We start from the raw sequence: 24738 nt of genomic DNA, 5'->3' as shown, positions 1-24738 counted from the left end.
TGATCCTCACAAAAAACCAACAAAGGAGTTGCTACTCATATACTCATTTCATAGACAGGGAAACTGAGGCTCAGACATTAAATAACTTCCCTAAGATTTCACAGTGAGTAAAATCTAGACACTAGTAGAACCACAGTCTCTTGTAAAAGAGACCAAACATTTAGTGATTTAGCACAAAACAATATATATTGAATTCCTACCATGCAGGCTACAGTGTTATGTGCTATAGTAAGAGATAGAAAAGCCAGTAAGGTAAACAGTTTAAGTTTTATTTATAATTTCTGCCTATCTTCTCTGATTGGTCATGATTTTGTGTTTAAATCCTGCTTTATTAACTAAAATGTCTTCTAAGTGTTTATAATACTGAGTGAAAATTAAACAAATACACAGATAATTCTAATAAAGGTATAGAGAAGTGTCAGGAGAGATTCATAAACACAGTTCCAGGTCCCATCTGGGCTGGGATGTGGGCGTGGTGAGCTAGGGTTCAATAGAGGTTAATGGGGGGGGAGTGAGTCAGAAAGGACCACCTGTTGGAGTTAAACATTGTGACGGCCAAGTGACTGTGGCAAAGGAAGACTCGCTCAGACAGAGGAAGTGCATGGACAGAGGAAACGAGAGAGAAAAGCGAGACGTCTGTCCTGGAACAGTAGGTGAACCTGGATAGACATACGCAAGTGTCCAGGCGTGAAGAATGGTGGATCTGTCTGGGAAGATGGGGCTGGGACCTGACCATCAGGGACCTACACAGAGGGAAGGATCTGGTCCTGTTCAGCGCAGGAAGGAAGGAAGGAGTGCCTTAAAAGGCAAATCACAAAACGAGTGTTGCTTTTAAAAGCTTAATTTGTGTCAACATCTACTGGAGAGATGTGAGAAGAGGAGACCGCAGCAGGGGGTAGAAAAGAAGGAAGGATACAGTGATGTGGTGGTGCTGGGTTCTCTCAGAAGTGCCTGCAGCACTCCTGACTAGCCTATGCTTTGACCCGTGACCACACTTAATTACCTCTGTTTAGTTTATCATTTTTCTTTCTTCCTTTGATCCCTGATTTATGACAATGAGTGTAATTTTGAGCCTCTCATTGGAAGCTTATAGGTTGGGTTGGGAGCACAATACTACTAACATAACTATTGAATCTATGGTACTTATTATAATTTAAGCATATAGAGGGAATTAAGTAACTAATTATTATATTGTGAATTATTGTTAAACCAAATGAGAACTGCTGCACTCCCAGCTTCCTTGTTCTGATCTAAGGATATGTGTTTTGGCCCTATCAAATAGCCCTCATATCAAACGGCGTTCCAGCTTTGTGGGGGAAGTTATACGAGGGCATGAGTTAGTTTCGAACCAGAAGTCTCATTGCAAGAACAGTCCTAGTCATTTCTTTATAATAGCTTTGCAGCCTTCCAAACTTGTAATCAAAGCTTTGAAAATAATTTTTGTGGTTTTCATGAATTAAGTGCTTAACAAGAGTTAAAGCTAATGAACGATTTTAAGCATGAATGTTCAGATTGCCTAAGCCAATGAGAGAGACTCTGACAGTAGGCCTTCCTGTCTCCTCTCCACATCCTCAGAGCTCACAGGTAAAGCAGAATGAATCAAAGAAAGCTCCACCTTGAAATGTACACAGTACTGTTTCCTGGACAGCACATTCTCCAAGGCGACTTTCTGGCTACAGGAGGGAAGAATGGGGAGGGAGGGAGCAGGAATTTGACAAAACTAATGACATTTTGTAATTCCACAGGTGTCTTAGGATCACTGAAGGAGACGGAAAGTTTCTTGTTAAAATTCTTGTTTTACATCACTGAAAACAAGTGACTAATTGACCCCAAAATCTCTGATATCTCTATGTCAGAGATCTTGGGGAGAGCTATGACTTGCAAGATCAAGAAGATGAAAGGAACAAAAAGATAGAAAAATAAAAAAAATAGTTCTTGTAGAATTTTAAATTCCTTTTCCTTCTTTTTTTGTTGTTTTTATTTTTGTTTTTAAGGTCAAACTCCAGGAAAAGAAAAAAAATTACGTAATTTAAACTTTCAAATAACAGGTAAAAAAAATAGCATCTCTTGGTTTAAATGTGAAAAGGGTATAAAGAGTTTGCCCTTTCTCTCTTTCTTGGGTATCCACTTAATGACCTCAAGATGTCACTGTGGAAGACAGAGTATATATTGTCCATTGACATTCTTGTGACACTTAGGGACAGTCCCAGAAACCAGGGTCATAAACATGGACAAGGAGGAGCCTTTTCACTAGTATGATCACACGTTTTTAAAGGCAGATCCCAAATTATTTCTTATTTAGTCTATAAAAAGCTTGAAGGCATAGAAGAGAGAAAATAAAATAGAGGCAAGTTTGGAAGATTCACTTTGGCGGAAAGACAAGATGAAGACTTTTTATAACTCTGGCCCACTTGGTTTTCCTCTTGCATATTTAGGTTCCTAAATAGAATACACAATAAAACAAAAACCTCCCTGTCCCATGCAGATAAACTAAAGGATTCTCAGTGAAATTGAAATTATTTTTTAGAACCTTCCTTATTATTTATATAACGGGCAGGTTTTTGTGAATAAGAACAACCAGAAACAAAACCTTCATTACTGAGTTAAAAATGGGATCAGAAAAACTTCGAGTCTACTGAACAGCAGCAGCTCTTCTCGGACAACCAGATTGTAGTCTGTGTTCTCCAACACTGTGATTTTTGCCTAATGCCATCACCTTGGGATACTTGTATCTCTGTTGTTTATCTTTAGACCATCTGATAATCTTTTTTTTCTTTCTGAAGAAGCAATATTGTTTTTCAAAGTTCAACCAGGATTAAGTGTCTGGCAACAGGGCAAAGTCTAGACAAATGAATTAAAAGCATCAGTCTAGCAGTTACAATATTTACTGTCTCATTAGTTGAAAGGAGCAAATGTTCCACAAAGGTTATCTATCAAAAAATACAAGCTTTATGTTTAGGCTAGATTTATAGTCGATCTACAGGGAGATGCTCCTAGCATTTCATTTTTGCATTAAAAGAAGTTAAATGTTGGTACCATGGTGGTGGAATGGAATCAGTGCGCATTAGTACACAGAGGGCAAAGTGATTGTTAAAACAGTGACTGTGCCCATAGAGATGAGAGCAAATCCCAGCCCAGGTACAGCACACACTGTTCAGATTTGCTCACATTAAAGATATTCATTGGTTTTCATTTGAATCATTTAAAAATGAAGCTATTGCTATTTCTCTTACAAACAAGAAAACCTCTTGCACATTAACACAGAATGACATTAAGCTGGTAAAGCTAGAGATCCTTTCTGACCCAAATCGAAGAGTGACATTAAAAAAAAAATAGCTACAGATAAATCTGATGTGGATCATTCTTATCCGAAGAACAAAAAAAGCAATGATTACGCATTTTATTTTCAATTTCACTACCTCATGCTTCCAAATGCGTGTTACTTCAGGATTATCTTTTATGTCTTGCTAAGTAAGCATTTCTCAACCTTCTGTGATCACTACCAAGGAACTCAGATCACTGAAGGAGGGAAAAAAGCCGATAAAAGCAAAAGCCCTGTGCTCTTCCTTACACATTGTCTTCTGGGACAAGCTATCAAAACTATTAATATTTCTTTTTTTTTTCTTCTTTTTCCAAATGAGAGTAGGGAAGGTATAGAGACAGATTCCTACATGCAACCCAACCAGGATCCACCCAGCAACCCTCTTCTGGGGCCGATACTCTGCCCATCTAGGGCCATGCTTACAACCAAGCTATTTTTAGGGCCTGAGGCAGAGGCTACAGGGAGCCATCCTCAGTGCCCAAGGCCGATACACTTGAATTAATCAAGCTATGGGGAAGAGAGAAAGTGAGAGAGAGAGAGACAGACAGAGAAGGGGAAGGGAGAGGGGTGAAGAGCAGATGTTTGCTTATCCTTTGTACCCTGACCAGGAATCAAACCCAGGACATCCACACATGGGGCCAACACTCTACCACTAAGCCAACTGACAAAGGCCTTAATATTTCAACAACTGGATGTCAGAGAATTCTAAACTTTTAGAGATACTTTTCCCACTAATGAAAATATTGCATTGCACAAAAATATGTAACAAATAAATATTGCAGGGAAATGTGAATTTCTTGAATGCAAACATCAAATAATGACAAAATTGTATTTAGCTACTTTTCTACTAGTTAAGTCTTTCCAGTTTACCTGTGGGATAACTCCAAAGGCTTTCCTCCACTGCTGCAAAGTTATTGAATCCCAAGACACACCATCTATTTGGATTTCGCCTTCAGTGTTCAGTAGTCTCAAAAAAGCGGATAACAAAGTACTCTTCCCTGATCCAGTCCTTCCCAAGAGGCCCACCTGGAATACAAGAGTGGTGGTATTACACCTGTGACATACAGACACCTGCCATGAATGTAATCTGGCATTTAGTTAAAATAAAAAAAAAATAAAAAAGCACTGAACTGTACATTTCTAATCATCACCAGGGGAACAGTTTCACTTATTTATTCAAATTTTTTTGTGTGTATTCCCTATTCTGACCAATACTGATCTGGAACAGAATATAGAAGCTGGCCAGAGGGAACTGGACCCCTGTTACTGGTTCTATTTATCACTGACTGTTAGTAATGGCAAAAAAGGTTGAAAACGCATCAAAGAAAAGCAAAGATACAGGGTCTTAACACCCAGCATTTCTAAGGGTAGGCTCAAGCCAGAAGCAGAGACCTATAGCTTGGTCTAGTTACAACCATAAACACGAGCTTGAAAATTCATTAATCTGAAGCAGTCCCAGTACTTAGATACTGTCCTTTAGAAATTAGCAAGTGTCAACTTCGGGCCTGAAAATAAACAAGACCAAGTTCAGTGAGCTACACATTCCCGGAGAAGGCAGACGGGACCTTGCTACTCCTCATAGATCAGCACTGGGCAGCTGTCAAATCAAACTCTTACATCCATCCGATTGAAAGGAAAAGAATTTTGGGAAGCAAAAAACATATTAAAGAAAAGAAAAAACTATTACTGTTACCTAAAGACCATAAGAGCATAGTACGGAAGCGAGAATGCCATAGCAAGGGGAGACCCCAGAAAGCCCAGCCCTGTGTCCTGGAGGCCACCAGACCCAGCACTTGGAGCCCAGCGCTCTGAGTGGGATTCAGCAGTCTTGCAGCTGCTTAATGAATACACTGCCCAACATATAGTGGCACTGAATAAATGTTCATTTCCCTCCCTTTATATTATTCCTTTTTAAAAAAAATCATTTTACCATTTTTACAGTAGAGCTGAGCAACCGGTCTTTTAGCATAGTGCTTTTCACGCTATCTGTGAGAAAGCATGGTTATGTTTTGTTTCACCTTTTAACTTCTAATTGACTGCAAATCAGTACTTTTAAAAAACAGATCATAAAACTGAATTTCTAAATGCTTATTTTCAACTTCTATATTATCACTTACCAGTAACAGTTTGTAAACCAGAATCAGTTCATAGACACAGTAAATGCTTTTGAGCGTACAACAATCTTTTATAGTAATAATAGCTTTTTGATCACTCACTATGAACCTGGAATAAAACTAGGCCTTGTAGTTAACTGGTAAACAGCAATGACACAATTGTCTTTTTTTTGTAAAAATTCTATAATGAGACTTTTAAAAATGTATGTTCTCCATTTTGATGGTTGTCAAATGGGAGGCGGGGTTGGGAGGAAGGGAGAAAATGGTGAAGGAATTAAGAAGTACAAATTGGTGCTTACAGAATAGTCATGGGGTTGTAAAGTCCAGCATACCATATTTCCCCATATATAAGACTTACTTTTTTTCGAAAAATCTGGGGTCTAAAAACTGGGTGTGTCTTATACAGTGGTTATCAAGTCATTTAAGAAGTGTGGCATTTCAAATGCCATAGATGGAACTGAGGACAAGGCAATATATAAAGACAGTGATTTGTCATCAGATGCAGATGAGGACAAGTTAATGGATGGGAGTTTTGACAGCGATGAGGAGTTGTATAAATTTTATGATGAATAAAACTTGAGTTTAATAACTTTATGTAATACATTTTTTTTCAAATTTCGGGCCCCAAAATTAAGGTGTGTCTTATACATGGGGAAATATGGCACTTATATCTTAATAACTATGTATGGTGTCAGGTGGGTACTAGATTTATCAGGGTGATCACTTAGTAAATTACATATTGTCTAATCACTGAATTGTACAACTGAAGCTAACATAATATTGTATGTCAACTGTAGTCAAAAAATAAAATTAAATTAAAAGGAAATAAAAATTAAAATATATGTTCTCCGAGACAACTGAGAAAATCAAATAATCTGAATGTTATATATAACACCCTATTGAGGGTATTGAGGGTTTTCATACTATTAATCACAACTAGTATTTATTCTTTTATTATATTCTTAATTGCTTGTGTTAATTCCAAGAATATAAATTCTTCAAGGGCACAGCAGTCTGTCTTGTTTTCTCTTGAATTCTCAGCCTCTGGCACAATGGTTGGCCTACGTAAAGTGCTCAATAAATATTAGTCTGGATTGACTAAGGGGAAGTTAGGCAGAAGGATGAATTAATGGATGAATAGATGGATGATAGAAGGAAAGAAGGAAGAGAGGGAGGGAGGAAGGAAGGGAAAGGCAGATGAATGAACAAACTTATTTAATTGAGTTAACAAATGAATTTGGTCAATTTTTATATCAATTCTTAATTTAAAAATCTTGTGAAATTTCAAATGTACACTTCCATTTCTGAACCAGCCTATGTGGTACAAACATATTCACCATATATCATCATTATTCGAATGCAATGTAAAGCTTCATATAAGTAATTGAATATGTCTTGTATAGGTGAGGAACGGAGGGAAAAGAAGGAAAATTCGATAGGAAGAAGTGATTTTCTCTTCAGTCATATCAAGAATTTTTAATAGAAAGTGCCTTGAGATTCAGACCTTTATACCACTGGTCAATGTTTTAATGACTAGGATAAATAAAATGTTCCCTTTCCTTAAAAAGCAAAGGCCGATTTTTATAGAACTCAGTTTTTACATTGAAATGAGACTAGATTCAAAGGCAGTTTGTCAATCTTTTCTTTAGCTTTAAAATTATTAGCTATTTCTCCAGTTTCCTTATATTATTGAACTGCTGGTATGTTTGAGACTTTTTTCATTCAACACCAAGGAATCTTACTGGTTCATACCTAACAAAGTCTTCTTGTTATTTCTATAACTGGCACTTACTAATTCTTTTCCGGGATTTGTTTTGCCAGGCTTCTCAGTGACCTGTTGAATACTTCCCGCAAATAAGCTTTTAAGATCCAGCCTAATTTCAAGTCAGTGTTTTCTAGTAAGTTCTCTGGGCCTCCTCTCTGAGAATTTTGGATCAAGATAAATCAAACTACTATGTGGAGAGTTAAACAGCGCTAGATTTGGTGCTAGTTGTAACTGCATTGTACCATGAATACAGTCCCATCTTTTAAGAGTAAACTGTGCCACCATTCTAATACTGCTAATTGGAGGACTTGGCTACTGTCTCACACCAGTTTTTATCAAGACAGAATGCCGTATGTATTTTACAAACTAAATATGCATGTTAGGTGCTTGCGCTGCTATGATCAGAGCCCTTGATACGTTTCAATTGTTTCTGTCATCTCAGTAATTTGAAAAGAATACAAATGGAGGAGACAGGTAAGCTCAGCCAAAAGAATAGATTTTGAAGAACTATTAAATATTTATGTAATCAGAAGACCATATATACTGTGATATATATAATACATTATCTGATGCATTTTGGTAAGTCCATGTTTATCATGAAAAGCCTGGCTTCAAATTAAAATCTCAGCCTGCATTTTGAGAGAGGAAAGAAGGTGGAAAATGGAAGAAGTGCTCTAGTTGGGAAAAGGTAGTCTGAATATTAAAATTTAGCAAAAAAAAATATATATACACACACACACATACTATTTGGGATTGAAAAGCAAAATGGAGAAAAGTGCAAGTTATAAAATATTTGCTACATTTCTTATGCACTGAAAATAATTTTTTTTATTGTATTCCCCCATTCAATCTTGGCTGCCACAGTCAGACAGACAGAAAGTGCAAGGACCCTTTTTCTTGCATCTACACTGGTGCCCTAGCAGAAAATAAATTTTAAAGTGCAGTTTCTGTGAACTAAATGCCTAACTTAAGAGCAAAGAAAGTAAAAAGGACATACTTTCTTTAAAGTAAGTGCTATAGACATAATGTTTTAATACAAAGATTGAATAATTTTTCTGTATAAAACATTGATTCTATTCATCTTTTTAGCATGCTATGGGCTGAATATCTGAGTCTCCCCCAAACTCACATGTTGAAATCCTAACCCACAATGTGATGGTATTGGGAGGTATTAGGGGGTTTTGGAAGGTGTTTAGGTTATGAGAGTGGGGCCCATATAAAAGGGAATAGTTCCCTTATTAAGAGGCCCAGAGAAGTCCCTTGCCCCTCCCACCATATGAGATTACAGTGAGAAGACAGACCTCTAAGAGGAAGTGGGCTCTCACTGGACACCAAATTTGCCAGCACCATGACCTTAGACTTCCCTGCCTCCTGACTGTGAGAAATAAATTTCTGTCATTCATAAGCCACCGAGCCTATGATTCTTGTGATAGCAGTCTGAATGGGCCCAAATACACCATACAATCAAAAATACCAAAATCCATTAAAATTACACAAGAAAAGAAATGTCCATGTCAGTCCTTTAAAAAAATTTTCTTTCAAGAATATGAGTCTGACTACATAAGAGAGCCTAAAGCTTATATAATCTGGAGGGGAAACTTTCTTAAAGAACAAAGTTTAAAATTATAAATACAAAATTAGGCACGGGGTCTTGGAAGGGGCTCAGGCAAATGAAGTTTTCTGAAACTTAAAATTTAAGCCTGTTGCTTTGTTAGCTTCACAATAAATCTGCTTCCGCCTTTACTGAATCTTGTACTTCCTTTAGATTGTCATCATCTGGGACGAAGTCATATTCTCTCTCTCTCCTCCTCCTTTACCAACTGTCTCCCTCTCCTCCCTTATTCTACTCCTTCTTTTTCTTCTTTTAAGAGAAGCAATGGCAACTTGTGGAAAAAAAAAAAACTTTCAAGTCAGATAGACCTGGGTTTAAGATATCTGCTCCCTTAATCACTTAATTGAACTTCTGTTTCTTCCATTGTGCACAAAAAGGGTAATATCAATTTTCTGAGTTATAATAAGATCAAATGTGATAGCAAACGAAAGTCTTCAAATGGTGATTAAGACACTGTAAGCTCCAGTGAACACTGGATTTCTCTTTGGATGACAAGATTCAAAGCCCTGTGTGAGTACTTTTTAATTCTCCATAGGTTTTGGACAACACCTTGCAGAGAAGAGTTCCTGAGCCCACAGGCCCATGTTCTATACACAGGTTCAGAGAAACAAAATGCTGAGCATAATTTACTACATCTCTGATTATTACTGCATCTCTGATTATTATCCTCACAGCAGGGAAACTGTACAGAAATGAGGACTCTGTGAATTCTGTCACTGTACTAGGACTTGGTTGCATTTGCTTGAGGGGGAAGGTGAGCATTGGTAAAGCTAAGGGGTGGGGGGATGTCAGGAGGAAGGAAAGCAAAGCATTTACTCCAGCTTCTCACCCGGTTTACTCAAACTATTTGTTGCTATTGTTTATAACTTCATGACAGCACTTTAGGCATCCGTCCTGGTCCTGGTGACTCCAGGGACAGAGCTGCCGGTGGCATTCACTGATGTATAAAGCAAAAGAGACTAATTAATTATGCTTTTCTCAATGCAAGGGAGGAGCAAAGGCACATCAGTAAATTTACATAGTTCCAAAGCAGAACTTTAACATTTCTCTGAGTTCAATAGTGAGGCAAAAATGTCAAATAACCTCAGAGATTTCATGAGGGCTGTGATATACCGTATTTCCCCATGTATAAGACACAACTTAATTTTGGGGCCCAAAATTTGGAAAAAAAATGTATTTCATAAAGTTATTAAACTCAGGTTTTATTCATCATAAAATTCATACAACTCCTCATCACTGTCAAAACTCCTATCCATTAGCTTGTCCTCATCTGTGTCTGCTGACAAATCTCTGTCTTTATATATTGCCTTGTCCTCAGTTCCATCTATGGCATTTGAAATGCCACAACCACTGTATAAGATGCACCCAGTTTCATAGCCCAAAAATTTCAAAAAAGTGTCTGATATATGGGGAAATACAGTAAAACAAACATCCACAAACCATCTCATCCTAATGCCAGGAATAAATTCAACCTAATAATCTCATCTTTCTATAGTGGCCTTAAACGAAATACTAGAACACCTGGATATGATAGACATCTACAGGACACTTCATCCCAAAGCGACAGAGTATACATTTTTCTCTAGTGTACATGGAACATTCTCAAGAATTGACCATATGTTGGGCCACAAAGACAATATCAGCAAATTTAGAAAAATTGAAATTGTACCAAGCATATTTTCTGATCATAAAGCCTTGAAACTAGAATTCAACTGCAAAAAAGAGGGGGAAAAACCCACAAAAATGTGGAAACTAAACAACATACTTCTAAAAATTGAATGGGTCAAAGAAGAAATAAGCGCAGAGATCAAAAGATATATACAGACAAATGAAAATGAAAATACGACATATCAGAATCTCTGGGATGCAGGAAAAGCAGTAATAAGAGGAAAGTTCATATCACTTCAGGCCTATATGAACAAACAAGAGAGAGCCGAAGTAAACCACTTAACTTCACACCTTAAGGAACTAGAAAAAGAAGAACAAAGACAACCCAAAACCAGCCGAAGAAAGGAGATAATAAAAATCAGAGCAGAAATAAATGAAATAGAGAACAGAAAAACTATAGAAAAAATCAATAAAACAAGGAGCTGGTTCTTTGAAAAGATCAACAAAATTGACAAACCCTTGGCAAGACTCACCAAGGAAAAAAGGCACAGGATTCAAATAAATAAAATCCAAAATGAAAGAGGAGAGATCACCACAGACATCATAGAAATACAAAGAATTATTGTAGAATACTATGAAAAATTATATGCCACCAAATACAACAATCTAGAAGAAATGGATAAATTCCTAGAACAATACAACCTTCCTAGACTGAGTCATGAAGAAGCAGAAAGCCTAAACAGACCAATCAGCAGGGAGGAAATAGAAAAAACTATTAAAAATCTCCCCAAAAATAAAAGTCCAGGCCCAGACGGTTATACTAGTGAATTCTATCAAACATTCAAAGAAGACTTGGTTCCTATTCTACTCAAAGTCTTCCAAAAAATTGAAGAAGAAGCAATACTTCCAAACACATTTTATGAGGCCAACATAACCCTCATACCAAAACCTGGCAAGGATGGCACAAAGAAAGAAAACTACAGACCAATATCTCTAATGAATACAGATGCTAAAATACTAAACAAAATACTGGCAAACCGAATACAACAACATATTAAAAAAATAATACATCATGATCAAGTGGGATTCATCCCAGAATCTCAAGGATGGTTCAACATACGCAAAACGGTTAACGTAATACACCATATCAACAAAACAAAGAACAAAAACCACATGATCTTATCAATAGATGCAGAAAAGGCTTTTGATAAAATACAACACAATTTTATGTTTAAGACTCTCAACAAAATGGGTATAGAAGGAAAATATCTCAACTTGATAAAGGCCATATATGATAAACCATCAGCCAACATCCTATTAAACGGCATAAAACTGAGGACTTTCTACCTTAAATCAGGAACAAGACAGGGTTGTCCACTCTCTCCACTCTTATTCAACGTGGTGCTAGAAGTTCTGGCCAGAGCAATGAGACAAGACAAAGAAATAAAAGGCATCCATATCGGAAAAGAAGAAGTAAAGGTATCACTTTTTGCTGATGATATGATCCTATACATCGAAAACCTGAAGGACTCCACAAAAAGATTATTAGAAACAATAAGCCAATACAGTAAGGTCGCAGGATACAAAATTAACATACAAAAGTCCATAGCCTTTCTATATGCCAACAATGAAATATTAGAAAACGAACTCAAAAAAATAATCCCCTTCACGACTGCAACAAAAAAAATAAAATACCTAGGAATAAACATAACAAAGAACGTAAAGGACCTATATAATGAAAATTACAAAGCATTGTTAAGGGAAATCGAAAAAGATACAATGAGATGGAAAAATATTCCTTGTTCTTGGATAGGAAGAATAAATATAATCAAAATGGCCATATTACCCAAAGCAATATACAAATTTAATGCAATTCCCATCAAAATCCCTATGAGATTTTTTAAAGAAATGGAACAAAAAAACATCAGATTTATATGGAACTATAAAAAACCCCGAATAGCCAAAACAATCCTAAGGAAAAAGAATGAAGCTGGGGGCATTACAATACCTGACTTTAAACTATATTATAGGGCCACGATAATCAAAACAGCATGGTATTGGCAAAAAAATAGACACTCAGACCAATGGAACAGAATAGAAAGCCCAGAAATAAAACCACATATATATGGTCAAATAATCTTTGATAAAGGGGCCAACAACACACAATGGAGAAAAGAAAGCCTCTTCAACAAATGGTGTTGGGAAAACTGGAAAGCCACATGCAAAAGAATGAAACTCGACTACAGCCTGTCCCCGTGTACTAAAATTAATTCAAAATGGATCAAAGACCTAAATATAAGACCTGAAACAATAAAGTACATAGAAGAAGACATAGGTACTAAAATCATGGACCTGGGTTTTAAAGAACATTTTATGAACTTGACTCCAATGGCAAGAGAAGTGAAGGCAAAGATAAATGAATGGGACTACATCAGAATTAAAAGTTTTTGCTCAGCAAGAGAAACTGATATCAAAATAAACAGACAGCCAACTATATGGGAACTGATATTTTCAAACGACAGCTCAGATAAGGGCCTAATATCCAAAATTTACAAAGAACTCATAAAACTCAACAACAAACAAACAAACAATCCAATAAAAAAATGGGAAGAGGACATGAACAGACACTTTTCCCAGGAAGAGATACAAATGGCCAACAGATATATGAAAAGATGCTCAGCTTCATTAGTTATTAGAGAAATGCAAATCAAAACTACAATGAGATACCACCTCACTCCTGTTAGATTAGCTATTATCAACAAGACGGGTAATAGCAAATGTTGGAGAGGCTGTGGAGAAAAAGGAACCCTCATTCACTGTTGGTGGGACTGTAAAGTAGTACAACCATTATGGAGGAAAGTATGGTGGTTCCTCAAAAAACTGAAAATAGAACTACCTTATGACCCAGCAATCCCTCTACTGGGTATATACCCCAAAACCTCAGAAACATTGATACGTGAAGACACATGTAGCCCCATGTTCATTGCAGCACTGTTCACAGTGGCCAAGACATGGAAACAACCAAAAAGCCCTTCAATAGAAGACTGGATAAAGAAGATGTGGCACATATACACTATGGAATACTACTCAGCCATAAGAAATGATGACATCAGATCATTTACAGCAAAATGGTGGGATCTTGATAACATTATAAGGAGTGAAATAAGTAAATCAGAAAAAAACAAGAACTACATGATTCCATACATTGGTGGAACATAAAAATGAGACTAAGAGACATGGACAAGAGTGTGGTGGTTACCAAGGGTGGGGGGGGGAGGGAGGACATGGGAGGGAGGGAGGGAGAGAGTTAGAGGGAGGGGGAGGGGCACAGAGAACTAGATAGAGGGTGACGGAGGACAATCTGACTTTGGGCGATGGGTTTGCAACATGGTTTGATGACAAAATAACCTAGACATGTTTTCTTTGAATATATGTACCCTGATTTATTAATGTCATCCCATTACCATTAATAAAAATTTATTTAAAAAAAAATAATCTCATCTTTCTGTTTAAGCCCATTTAAAGTTGTTTTCTATCAAAAAAGAATAAAAAAACTCATTGCTTATAGTATAAAGAAGTACTATAGAAAACTAATTTTAGTAGTATGTAAATTTATTTATTGTAACTATAAGACTTAAAAAGGTGAGTCAGCCCAGTGTGTGGAAGTCCCAGGTTCGATTCCCCACACAGGAGAAGTGACCATCTGCTTCTTCATCCTGCCCCCTCCCCCTTCTTTTTCTCTCTCTCTTTTCCCCTCGAGCTGCCATGGCTCGAATGGTTTAAGCAAGTTGGCCCCTGGCACTGAGGATGGCTCCATGGCCTCAGCTTGGCACTGAAATAGCTCTGTTGCCAAGCAATGGAGCAGTGGCCTCAGATGGACAGAGCAGCCCTCTGTAGGGGGTTTGCCAGGTAGATTCCAATCTGGGCACATGTGGGAGTCTGCCTCCCTGTCTCACAGCCTCTCACTTAATTAAAAATAAAAAAGGTGAGTCAAAAGTTCCATGTGTTGTTTTAAGCCATTCAGTGTGGTATGCATGAACTTTCTGCTGATTCTTTCTAAACTGAACTTTATCTAGTGCATCAAACATTTCTAACCTTATGAACAAAAAGCAAGTGATATTTTTTCCAATGTAATGATAGTGGTGGTGGCCTAATAAATTTTTATGGCCATTATCTCAATCATTTTTTAAATCTTTATTTGAAATTAAGTCATAAAAGCATAAAGTTTTAAAATTCTGCTTCCATAGAAATGATTTTCTTATACTCATTTTTTTATAAAAAAAGAAAATAAAACATAAAATACTTCTGTGTATATTTATGGAGAGCCTCAGAACATGAAGTTTAAAGGCATTATTAAACTATATTTATAGAGCATGAAAAATAGATAAAATGAAATGACCATCTCCTTCTCCAAGAATCAGTTCCAGAACCAGAATATGTGAGTACCTTGTATGTGTTCAGCCCAGTGCTGGGATCCATAAGGAATGCTTCCAATTAATGCACAGTTATTTCTGCTTATTAAATAATAAAATTTTCTTGGTATATCATTGAGAAAATATTAATCCATACCTTGAATATTTCAACCAAACAAACAAACTGAAAAAAGTGAAGACAATAAGTACCACGTTTTTGACAGAGGGTAAATGAGGTAAAAATTTAAGAAGACATTAGATGGAGTCAACAACAAAATATTTCTCTTACCAGAAATGAAAAATAGTTTCAAGATGCAAAAACTAGAACGTGTTAGAATTTTGGTTTATTTAATGGCTTCTTTTGAGATATTAACTTAGCAATCAATTAGATATTCTGCAAGTAGAATCATATTTAAATTAACCTAGTATATAGATTTCAGAATTCTGGAATTCTGCAAAGTAAATTTCATATGGAAGAAATGACCCTATATAGTAATAACATAAAGTATATATTTTCAATATGGATCCTTGTTTTCAATACTGGTGTTACAGATGGATCCTATGAAGACATTGTCTAGGCTACTGAGATTTACTTACTAAACCCAGATCTAACAAAGCAGCAATACTGAAATCTCACCCTTTGGCCAGGACTTATTGAGAAGGAAATGTTTTCTAATATGGCATTTCCACTGTCTGTGTATTTTGCTGTGAGGTCGTTGACGGTCATTTGGCCCCCTGAAGGCCAGATGTTTTCTTTCTTCACATGCTGATTCTCAATGATCATAACTTTTGAGAGTTGGCCATTCTTGGATGGCTTGATTGACTTCATAGATTTACTTTCTTCCGTTGGCATGTCTATAAACTTAAAGACTCGGCTCACAGATCGCATCTGAAATGAAATAATAATATTTTATTTTTCTTTTTTTTAATTTATTCATTTTATAGAGGAGAGAGAGAGAGAGAAAGAGAGAGAGATGGAGGAGGAGCAAGAAGCATCAACTGCTATATGTGCCTTGACCAGCAAGCCCAGGTTTTCAAACCAGTGACCTCAGCATTCCAAGTTGATGTTTCATCCACTGCGCCATCACAGGTCAGGCAAGAATATTTTATTTTTGTTTGTTTTAGTGCCACAGGCAATGTCATATTTAGTTTGATGTTTCCTGAAAACCTATAGGATATAACACTAGCTAGTCATCACTTGGTTATTTGTTAGAAGGGTTTTCAATGAACTCTTAGAAAATAATTGGATACAATTAAAAGCTTAACCAAAGAGAATTAACTAGGACTTACATAAATGGGCTTTGGAGAGACCTGTTTATTTTTGTGATCACTTAATTCTCAGTTGTACAAGCCACATGTAAATAACCAAACTATAATCAAGGGCATAGAATCTCTGGGGTAGTCAACCTTTTTATACCTACTGCCACTTCTGTATCTCTGTTAGTAGTAAAATTTTCTAACTGCCCACCGGTTTCACAGTAATGGTTTATAAAGTAGGGAAGTAACTTTACTTTATAACATTTATAAAGCAGAGTTATAGCAAGTTAAAACATATAATAATAATTACTTACCAAGTACTTTATGTCGGATTTTCACTAAGTTTGGCAGAATAAATCTTTATAAAACTTACTATAGTTAAATCTATCTTTTTATTTATACTTTGGTTGTTCCACTACCACCCACCATGAAAGCCAGAATGCCCACTAGTGGGTGGTAGGGACCAGATTGACTACCACAGGCATAAATGTTGTCAAGGTGAAAACTTTTTTCTACTAGGGGGAGTGCTGCCTAATATTGTATGACTGGTACATTAAAATAAAGCATTCCACACCTCCAAACTACCATAGAAGATTCTTGTCTTTCTCTAGAATTGCCTTAATAACTAGCTACAATTCTATATGTCAGTTGGGCAGTAAATGAACTCTTGAGGCTCAGTAAATATTGAATAACTTCACAATTTTCTTCAAGCAAATTAAAGTCATTGGCATACATCTGTAGTTAAATAATTACATTTTAATTATTTTAAAGATCAATTTCCATTGTTGAGCACAATGTGATTATGTATAGGGTTGTATTTGAAATTAAATATGCATCTTCCTTATAAACTTATTCATGTGATATTTAATAATATATATCTTTAATGTACATAGAAATAAAACAGTTCAACTATAAATAATCATGATTTATTGGAATTTGGGATATAATTTTTAAAACAGTATGACATATAAAAGGCACCCAATAAATCTTTTTGAAAAATTAATTAATAAATTAATTAAGGGATAAATATGCAAATGATTAAATATATATACAAGTAAATAAATGAATAAGAAGAATTAAAGAATTTAAATTTATTCAATTTTAGTTTTTGAAAGATACCATCCTGGGTCCTGTGACTTAATCCTTTCCAGGTGTTAATAGCTTACTGGACAAAAACTTACAGCTTTTTCTTTCCTTAATAGTAATTGTTGATTCTGACTTTAGTCAGTTAAGAATTTGTCCTTCTTCTTTACCATATTAATAGGTCATTTTATTATAGTTAAGGCCTAGATTATTAGAAATGATATTTTAGCCCAAAAAGAGATGGAGAAAAAATGCATTTGCAGCCTTTGCTTCTATTATTTCTCTTTTCCATTGTCAAAATAAATTGAGAAAAATTCTTCATCTCTAGTATGGAATAATTGGTAGATAAAGCTGAGGAATTCAGTTACTGATCCTTAATGGAACATAAGAAGCTCCAGCTTAGTACATCTAATCGTCCTGTCTGTTTCCACACGCCATTGATCAAGCCTGCTGTTCGTGCAGTTCTATCTTTTATCTAGTGATTCTGTGCTTCAGTTGCCTTCATCTTGGAATTAACTTCAACAGTTGTTTAAGATTCAAGAAGTCAATCCTTTTAATCCAAACTCACTGTTAATGGAAGTGAAAAGTACTCAAAGCCCACATCCATCAGAACAAATTGTAGGGGATAGAAAGACATATAAAAACTATTGACCCCACATGCAGTATTTTAAAGTCTCAAATTATGGGTGACTTTCAGGGATTGTTAAATCCTTATTCAGTTAATTTTTTCATTAACTTTGAATTAAAGTATACTTTTGCATTTTACTGTCATTAGTTTTCCTAGAAAGCTGCAAGTTTATTTAAGGTCTGGAAGACACATTAGAATTGTAACTACCACTGAAATGGAACTGCCAGAAATCTAGCTCAAATGCATTTCAAATATCTTCCTGCATTTGTCCTGCATCAGAACATCACTCTCCAGAAATGCGAAATTGCGAGAAATGCAGAAATGTAGCTCAATAATATAGTTGAGTTGTTGACATTTCTGCATGTCCATGCTATGAAGAATTCCAAACCTGTCTTTGTTAAGTGTTTTAGAATGTCAAGAAAAACACTATGTAACAACCTCCTTCATTTTCAATAATTTCAATCAATAAAACATTTAAGTATTGCTATCTAAACTACTCAAAATCATATGCAGTGTTATTAGAAAGTGACATCCAAAACCACTATTTTGGCAGCACTGAAAGATATTAATTTTTTTATGTAAGGATTTGCCATTGGGTACATCCAATTACATTCTCAGGAATGAGGCTCACCTGTGAGGGTAAATTTGAAATTTCTAATGTCTAATGTAGCAAATGGACCATATCTATCAAATTTAGAAAATGAAAATTTCAAATTGTCATCTTTTATACAATCTAGTTGCTTAAAGAAACCCCAGGACAGACTATTACTTACCATCATGCACAATATGACCTGGTTACCCTGACCTGATCAAGAGCAAGTTCATCTTAACAATGAGCACTCATCCATAGCACCTGAGTAGACATTCATTCAATTCAATGGGTTAGAACACACTCTGATGGGAAGAAAAGGTGGGAAGGGCAGACACCTGCATTATGGTCAGCTGTGCAGCCACTGGAATGACATTACTGAATAAGTAATGTATGTCCATATAATATTATTAATTACTAACTAATGCCTTGTACCTCACAAGCTTTCTGCTTTGCACATTCTACTGTCAGAGCCTCTTAAAGGAGAAGCCACAGCAGAACCAGATGACAGGAAAACAATCCTGGTCTTTCAAGTTTCACAAATTGGCTTTTGGAGTCAGAGATTGATAGTTTGAAAATTTAGAGCCACATGAATATTGCCTTTTGAACTTCCAAAGCCAACATCTGAATTCAAAGCACAGGGTTCTTGTAAAAACAATAGATGAGAAAAAGCTTCCCCCTCACTCTACAACCTGACTCATGAATAGGCTAACAGAGGGCTGAGACACCAGTTCCCCTAAAAAGGAGTCCTGCCTTGAACAGAATTCCGGTTACACCTCAAGTAGATTTGGGTGTTTAGAACATCAGAGGTCTATGCCTCAGTTCCAAGGTAAAACCCAGAAAACAGGCATGCCTTAGAGAAGTTTCCAGTGCCTGGCATGGCATGGGAGCAGGAGAGTAGACATGATGACTTGGCGTGTCTAGACACAGATGATAGAGCTTCAGATTTTCCTGTATTTCCAGAGTGGTGTTCAAACCACAGAATCCCAATCCTTTGATCTCTGGTAGAGAGTTCATCAAAGGAGAGCTCACCATCAGGACAAGGACAAAGATTCAGTCCAACTGGACTGTCCACCCCAGGTCAGATAGGAACCTCAATGCCTCAGAGACAGTGAGCATGACAAAGGATAACCTAGGGTCATGTGCCCCTCCCCACTGGGATCCTGGCTTTCTGAAAAATCCACTCAGAACTTAGATATATTTCTGGCAAAACCTTTGAGACTGTTTCCCTCACTCAGTAGAACACTGCTCAAATGGAAAATAAATTCAACTATAGCAAAAGCAAGGATATATTTTTTGAACACTTGGTTTCATAGCCAAAAATTCAGAGCTGTGATCAGAGATAAATCTGGGTTTTGTGAAACCTGAAATTTGAGTAATTTAAGGGGCTGTTCTTTTAAAAAGGATTTAAATTATGCACAATTAAGTGTAGTGCCTTGAAAGTCAGAGGACCTGTAGCTCACATGTCAGGGGCTTCACATTAAAGCCACTGTGCGCATGACTAACATTATTCAAAGTATTTCTTGTATCCTCCCCATCTAATGCTTAGCTTAAACATCTTTTTTCATCATAAATTGTTCCACCTATTGATACATGCAGAAAGCATTGCCGATGTAGGGGGAACGCAGTGAGGTGAGTGGTTTAGCAGGTAATCCAAGTTGCAACTGTACCCCTGAGTTTCTCAGTCTGAAATACACATTGCCATTGGATTGAAAAAATGTGCCCTGGCCGGTTTGCTCAGTGGTAGAGCGTCAGCCTGGCGTGCAGAAGTCCCGGGTTCGATTCCCGGCCAGGGCACACAGGAGAAGCGCCCATCTGCTTTTCCACCCCTCCCCCTCTCCTTCCTCTCTGTCTCTCTCTTCCCCTCCCGCAGCCAAGGCTCCATTGGAGCAAAGATGGCCTGGGCACTGGGGATGGTTCTGTGGCCTCTGCCTCAGGCGCTATAGTGGCTCTAGTTGTGACATGGCGATGCCCCGGATGGGCAGAGCATCGCCCCCTGGTGGGCAGAGCGTCGCCCCCTGGTGGGCATGCCGGGTGGATCCCGGTCGGGCGCATGCGGGAGTCTGTCTGACTGTCTCTCCCTGTTTCCAGCTTCAGAAAAATGCAAAAAAAAAAAAAAAAAAGGTTCAACACATCAAACTATTTTTAGATTCAGCTATTTGTTTTCATTGAGCTTTTGAACCCAACTGAATTCTTTCTCTACTTTAGAATGTCTACTAAACATTTTCAGGTGACATGTAGAAATGATTGCACCATTATCTAGTTGTCAAGACTGAACTACATGGAAATTTAGATCTGGCAATTATCAGAGTGACTTTGAAATGGCAAACTGCTAACCTTAAGATGCTGCTTCCCATGTAGAAAAGGGTTGCAGGAGGAGGACAGAGGGGAAGCTCTGTTCGGCTGCTGACAGTGGTCTTAGTGCAGCCATTCAGTTCAGAGGGGAACACCCATCTTCAATTATGAGAAGTCAGTGATGAAGCCAAAATGAGACTCGGGTACTAAAACATTGAACCTGTTCTGCACAAGGAAAGGAAAACTTGCCCTGGCCAGGTAGCTCAGTTGGTTAGAGCAGTGGTAGTCAACCTGGTTCCAGCTTTCATGGTGGGCGGTAGCAGAGCAACCAAAGTATAAACAAAAAGATAGATTTAACTATAGTAAGTTGTTTTATAAAGATTTATTTTTCCAAACTTAGCGAAAATCCGACATAAAGTTCTTGGTAAGTAATGATTATTGTATGCTTTAACTTGCTGTAACTCTGCTTTATAAATGTTATAAAGTAAAGTTACCTCCCTACTTTATAAATCACCATTACTGTGGAACCGGTGGGCGGTTAGAAAATTTTACTATTAACAGAGATACAAAAGTGGGCGGTAGGTATAAAAAGGTTGACTACCCCTGGATTAGAGCATCATCCCAAAACATAGAGGTTGCAGGTTTGATTCACTGGTCAGGGCACATACAAGAACAGATCTATATATTTTTGTCTCTCTCTCCCACTCCTTCCTCTCACCTTCTCAAGTCAATAAATTTAAAAAAAAAATTTTTTTTTTTGAAAAGGAAAACCTGACATAATCTGTATAAAATTGGAGGTTAGCCAAAACAAGGTGCGATTTATGCTTGAGAATCATCTGCTTAAAATTTTTGGTGTCATTATTTAAATTAACATGCTCCAAAAATTCTCCTGCTCAATCTTTAAAACTGAGTCTCAGTGTCTTTACAGTAATATCTATAACTACTAATCTAAGCACAGAAGAACAAAGCCTTTTGGGAGTGTGATGGTTTTAACAAAAAGAGCATCATGGTCTCATCTCAACTTTACTTTATAAGGAATAAGTTTAAGTGAAAAAGAAAAAGCCTGACCAGGCGGTGGCGCAGTGGATAGAGCATCGGACTGCAATGCAGAGAACCCAGGTTCGAGACCCCGAGGTCGCCAGCTTGAGCGCAGGCTCATCTGGCTCGAGCAAGGGATCACTCACTCTGCTGAAGGCCCACGGTCAAGGCACATATGAGAAAGCAATCAATGAAAACTAAGGTGTTGAAATGCGCAATGAAAAACTAATGATTGATGTTTTTCATCTCTCTCTGTTCCTGTCTGTCTGTCCCTGTCTATCCCTCTCTCTGACTCTCTCTGCCTCTGTAAAAAAAGAAAAAGAAAAAATAAAATAATTCCTGGTTTTCTTTTTCACTTTTTGTTGACTAAGAGGGGGAAGAGAAAGATTAAAGACCTTTTCTTGAATAAGTCCTGAAGCCACATTTCTCTCCCTCACAAAACTATTCTAGTTCCTTTTATTCTTTTGGTTTTTTAGAAACCCAGGCATCCCAAAACCCACGAAAATAGAAAATTTATTTTATAATGCTGAGATATGGCTGGCAATTCTGGAAAGAGATTTCATAACTGGTTGTTATAAGAAGTTGGAAGAAGTAAATGTAAAGAGAAGTGTCTGGAAAATTTACACATTGTGAAAAATGTCACACATTTTACAAGAGAAGGTTTCAAAATGTGTAGTACATAAAAGGAGGTATTAAAATATTTTAAATCATAGCTCCTTCCGGGTAGGTCTAAACTAACTGCTTTTCAGCACTTACTAACACACACATGAAACTCAAGGCCCTGTTAGAGTCATTGGCATAATCTTTAAGCAATATGCTCAGACTTAAGAGATAATAGTTATCATGAAAACAGACTCTGCTCAAAACATATTCTTGAGACTCTGGTCTATCTATCTGTGTCTATCTGTGTTTCTAGAGCACACAAAAAGCCAGGTACCATACTGTTATAAATTGTTAACGTTAACAGCACAAATGAGTTACTTATAGTGTACTACAAACAGTAACCCTTAGTGAATTATTAGCACTTGCTATCTATACAAATGATTTCATACTGTGACCTGTGGCAAATCACATGGTGCATTCGTGTCACTTTTTCTGACTGCAAGAAGTTATACAGATAATGTTCTTGACAGAAGAGAAAGAAAATCCATTACAATTGAGAACAAAAAACTTGTTCTAAGTCAGTGGTAGTCAACCTGGTCCCTACCGCCTACTAGTGGGCGTTCCAGCTTTCATGGTGGGCGGTAGCAGAGCTACCAAAGTATAAATAAAAAGATAGATTTAACTATAGTAAGTTGTTTTATAAAGATTTATTCTGCCAAACTTAGCGGAAATCCGACATAAAGTACTTGGTAAGTAATTATTATACACTTTACCTTGCTGTAACTCTGCTTTATAAATTTTATAAAGTGAAGTTACTTCTCTACTTTATAAATCACTGTTACTGTGAAATCAGTGGGCGGTTAGAAAATTTTACTACTAACAGAGATAAAAAGTGGGCAGTTGGCCCTGGCCGGTTGGCTCAGTGGTAGAGCGTCGGCCTGGCGTGCAGAAGTCCCGGGTTCAATTCCCAGCCAGGGCACACAGGAGAAGCGCCCAACTGCTTCTCCACCCCTCCCCCTCTCCTTCCTCTCTGTCTCTCTCTTCCCCTCCTGCAGCCAAGGCTCCATTGGAGCAAAGATGGCCCGGGCTGTGGGGATGGCTCCTTGGCCTCTGCCCCAGGCACTAGAGTGGCTCTGGTCGTGACAGAGCGACGCCCTGGAGGGGCAGAGCATCGCCCCCTGGTGGGCAGAGCATCGCCCCCTGGTGGGCGTGCCGGGTGGATCCCAGTCGGGCGCATGTAGGAGTCTGTCTGACTGTCTCTCCCCGTTTCCAGCTTCAGAAAAAAAAAAAAAGAAAAAAAAGAAAAACAAACAAACAAAAAAAGTGGGCAGTAGGTATAGAAAGGTTGACTACCCCTCTTCTAAGTAAACATGAAGATGTCAAATATGTTGATGCCTATTTTCAATAATTAAGAACTTTAGTAATCATGGTACTAAGTGTGCCAACAAGTAAAGGAAGACTCAAATTTACCCTTTAATATGATATCACTCATTGAATCTATATTCAGATTGGAGCTTACTTACACTCTGTCTTGTGTGTGTTTTTCAAAGCATGTGACAGGCCATCAGGAAGCACTTGGTGAATGCACCTGAGTATGTGTGGTACCTATCAAGAACATTTCAAAGAGAAGCTCAAGAGGAGGGGTCCAAAATGACGTATCAAAATATTTTGTCAAGGTTTTTACTATTTTAATAAGTAATATAATAAACTTCTCTAAGCTCCTTAATTTTGAAATATTGCGGCTTCCCCATACTCTATTATTAAGCACCATCACTTATATGTCTTTCTGACATATGATAGATATAGAGATAGATAGATAGATAGATAGATAGATAGATAGATAGATAGATAGATAGATATGTGTTTGGTGTGTGTGTGTGTGTGTGTGTGTGTGTGTGTGTGTATATATATATATATATAATTGGTTGATATACAGGACAAAATGATTTGCTGATGGTCCATAAATTCCAAAGTAAATTCTACCCCATACTACAGAGTTCAGTAACTCTGTGGCTCAATGGCCAAACCCAAACACGCCCATTTGTTTACATTTGCTTTGCTCTACAAAGGCAGAGTTGAGTAGCTGACACAGACGCCATACAGTCCACAGAGCTAAAAATAGTTACCAACTGACCCTTTATAAGACAATGCCTGCTGATCCCCTGCAATGAGCCACAGAAAATCAGAGTTAAAATGAATCTTAGCCCTGGCCGGTTGGCTCAGTGGTAAAGCATCGGCCTGGCATGCAGGAGTCCCGGGTTTGATTCCCAGCCAGGGCACATAGGAGAAGCGTCCATCTGCTTCTCCACCCCTCCCCCTCTCCTTCCTCTCTGTCTCTCTTTTCCCCTCCCGCAGCCAGGGCTCCATTGGAGCAAAGTTGGCCTGGGCGCTGGGGGTGGCTCTATGGCCTCT

General features: G+C 37.4%; 1 protein-coding gene across 2 annotated transcripts in view; it reads right to left on the bottom strand.

The window, feature by feature from the left end:
• The window catches only part of CFTR (CF transmembrane conductance regulator), a 193768-nt gene that overhangs the window by 23524 nt on the left and 145506 nt on the right, over positions 1 to 24738 (bottom strand). For both annotated transcript variants that reach the window (XM_066262171.1, XM_066262170.1), the window contains exons 22-23: positions 15471 to 15722; positions 4193 to 4348 (exon numbers count right to left, since the gene is read on the bottom strand). In XM_066262171.1, coding sequence (XP_066118268.1) covers positions 4193 to 4348; positions 15471 to 15722 — 408 coding nt within the window. The remainder of the gene's footprint in view (positions 1 to 4192; positions 4349 to 15470; positions 15723 to 24738) is intronic.

Source organism: Saccopteryx bilineata, chromosome 2 (genome assembly GCF_036850765.1).
Source record: "Saccopteryx bilineata isolate mSacBil1 chromosome 2, mSacBil1_pri_phased_curated, whole genome shotgun sequence".
Taxonomy (NCBI): Eukaryota; Metazoa; Chordata; class Mammalia; order Chiroptera; family Emballonuridae; genus Saccopteryx; species Saccopteryx bilineata.
The sequence above is the reverse complement of the archived record's forward strand: the minus strand, read 5'-3'. Positions and strand labels throughout refer to the sequence as shown.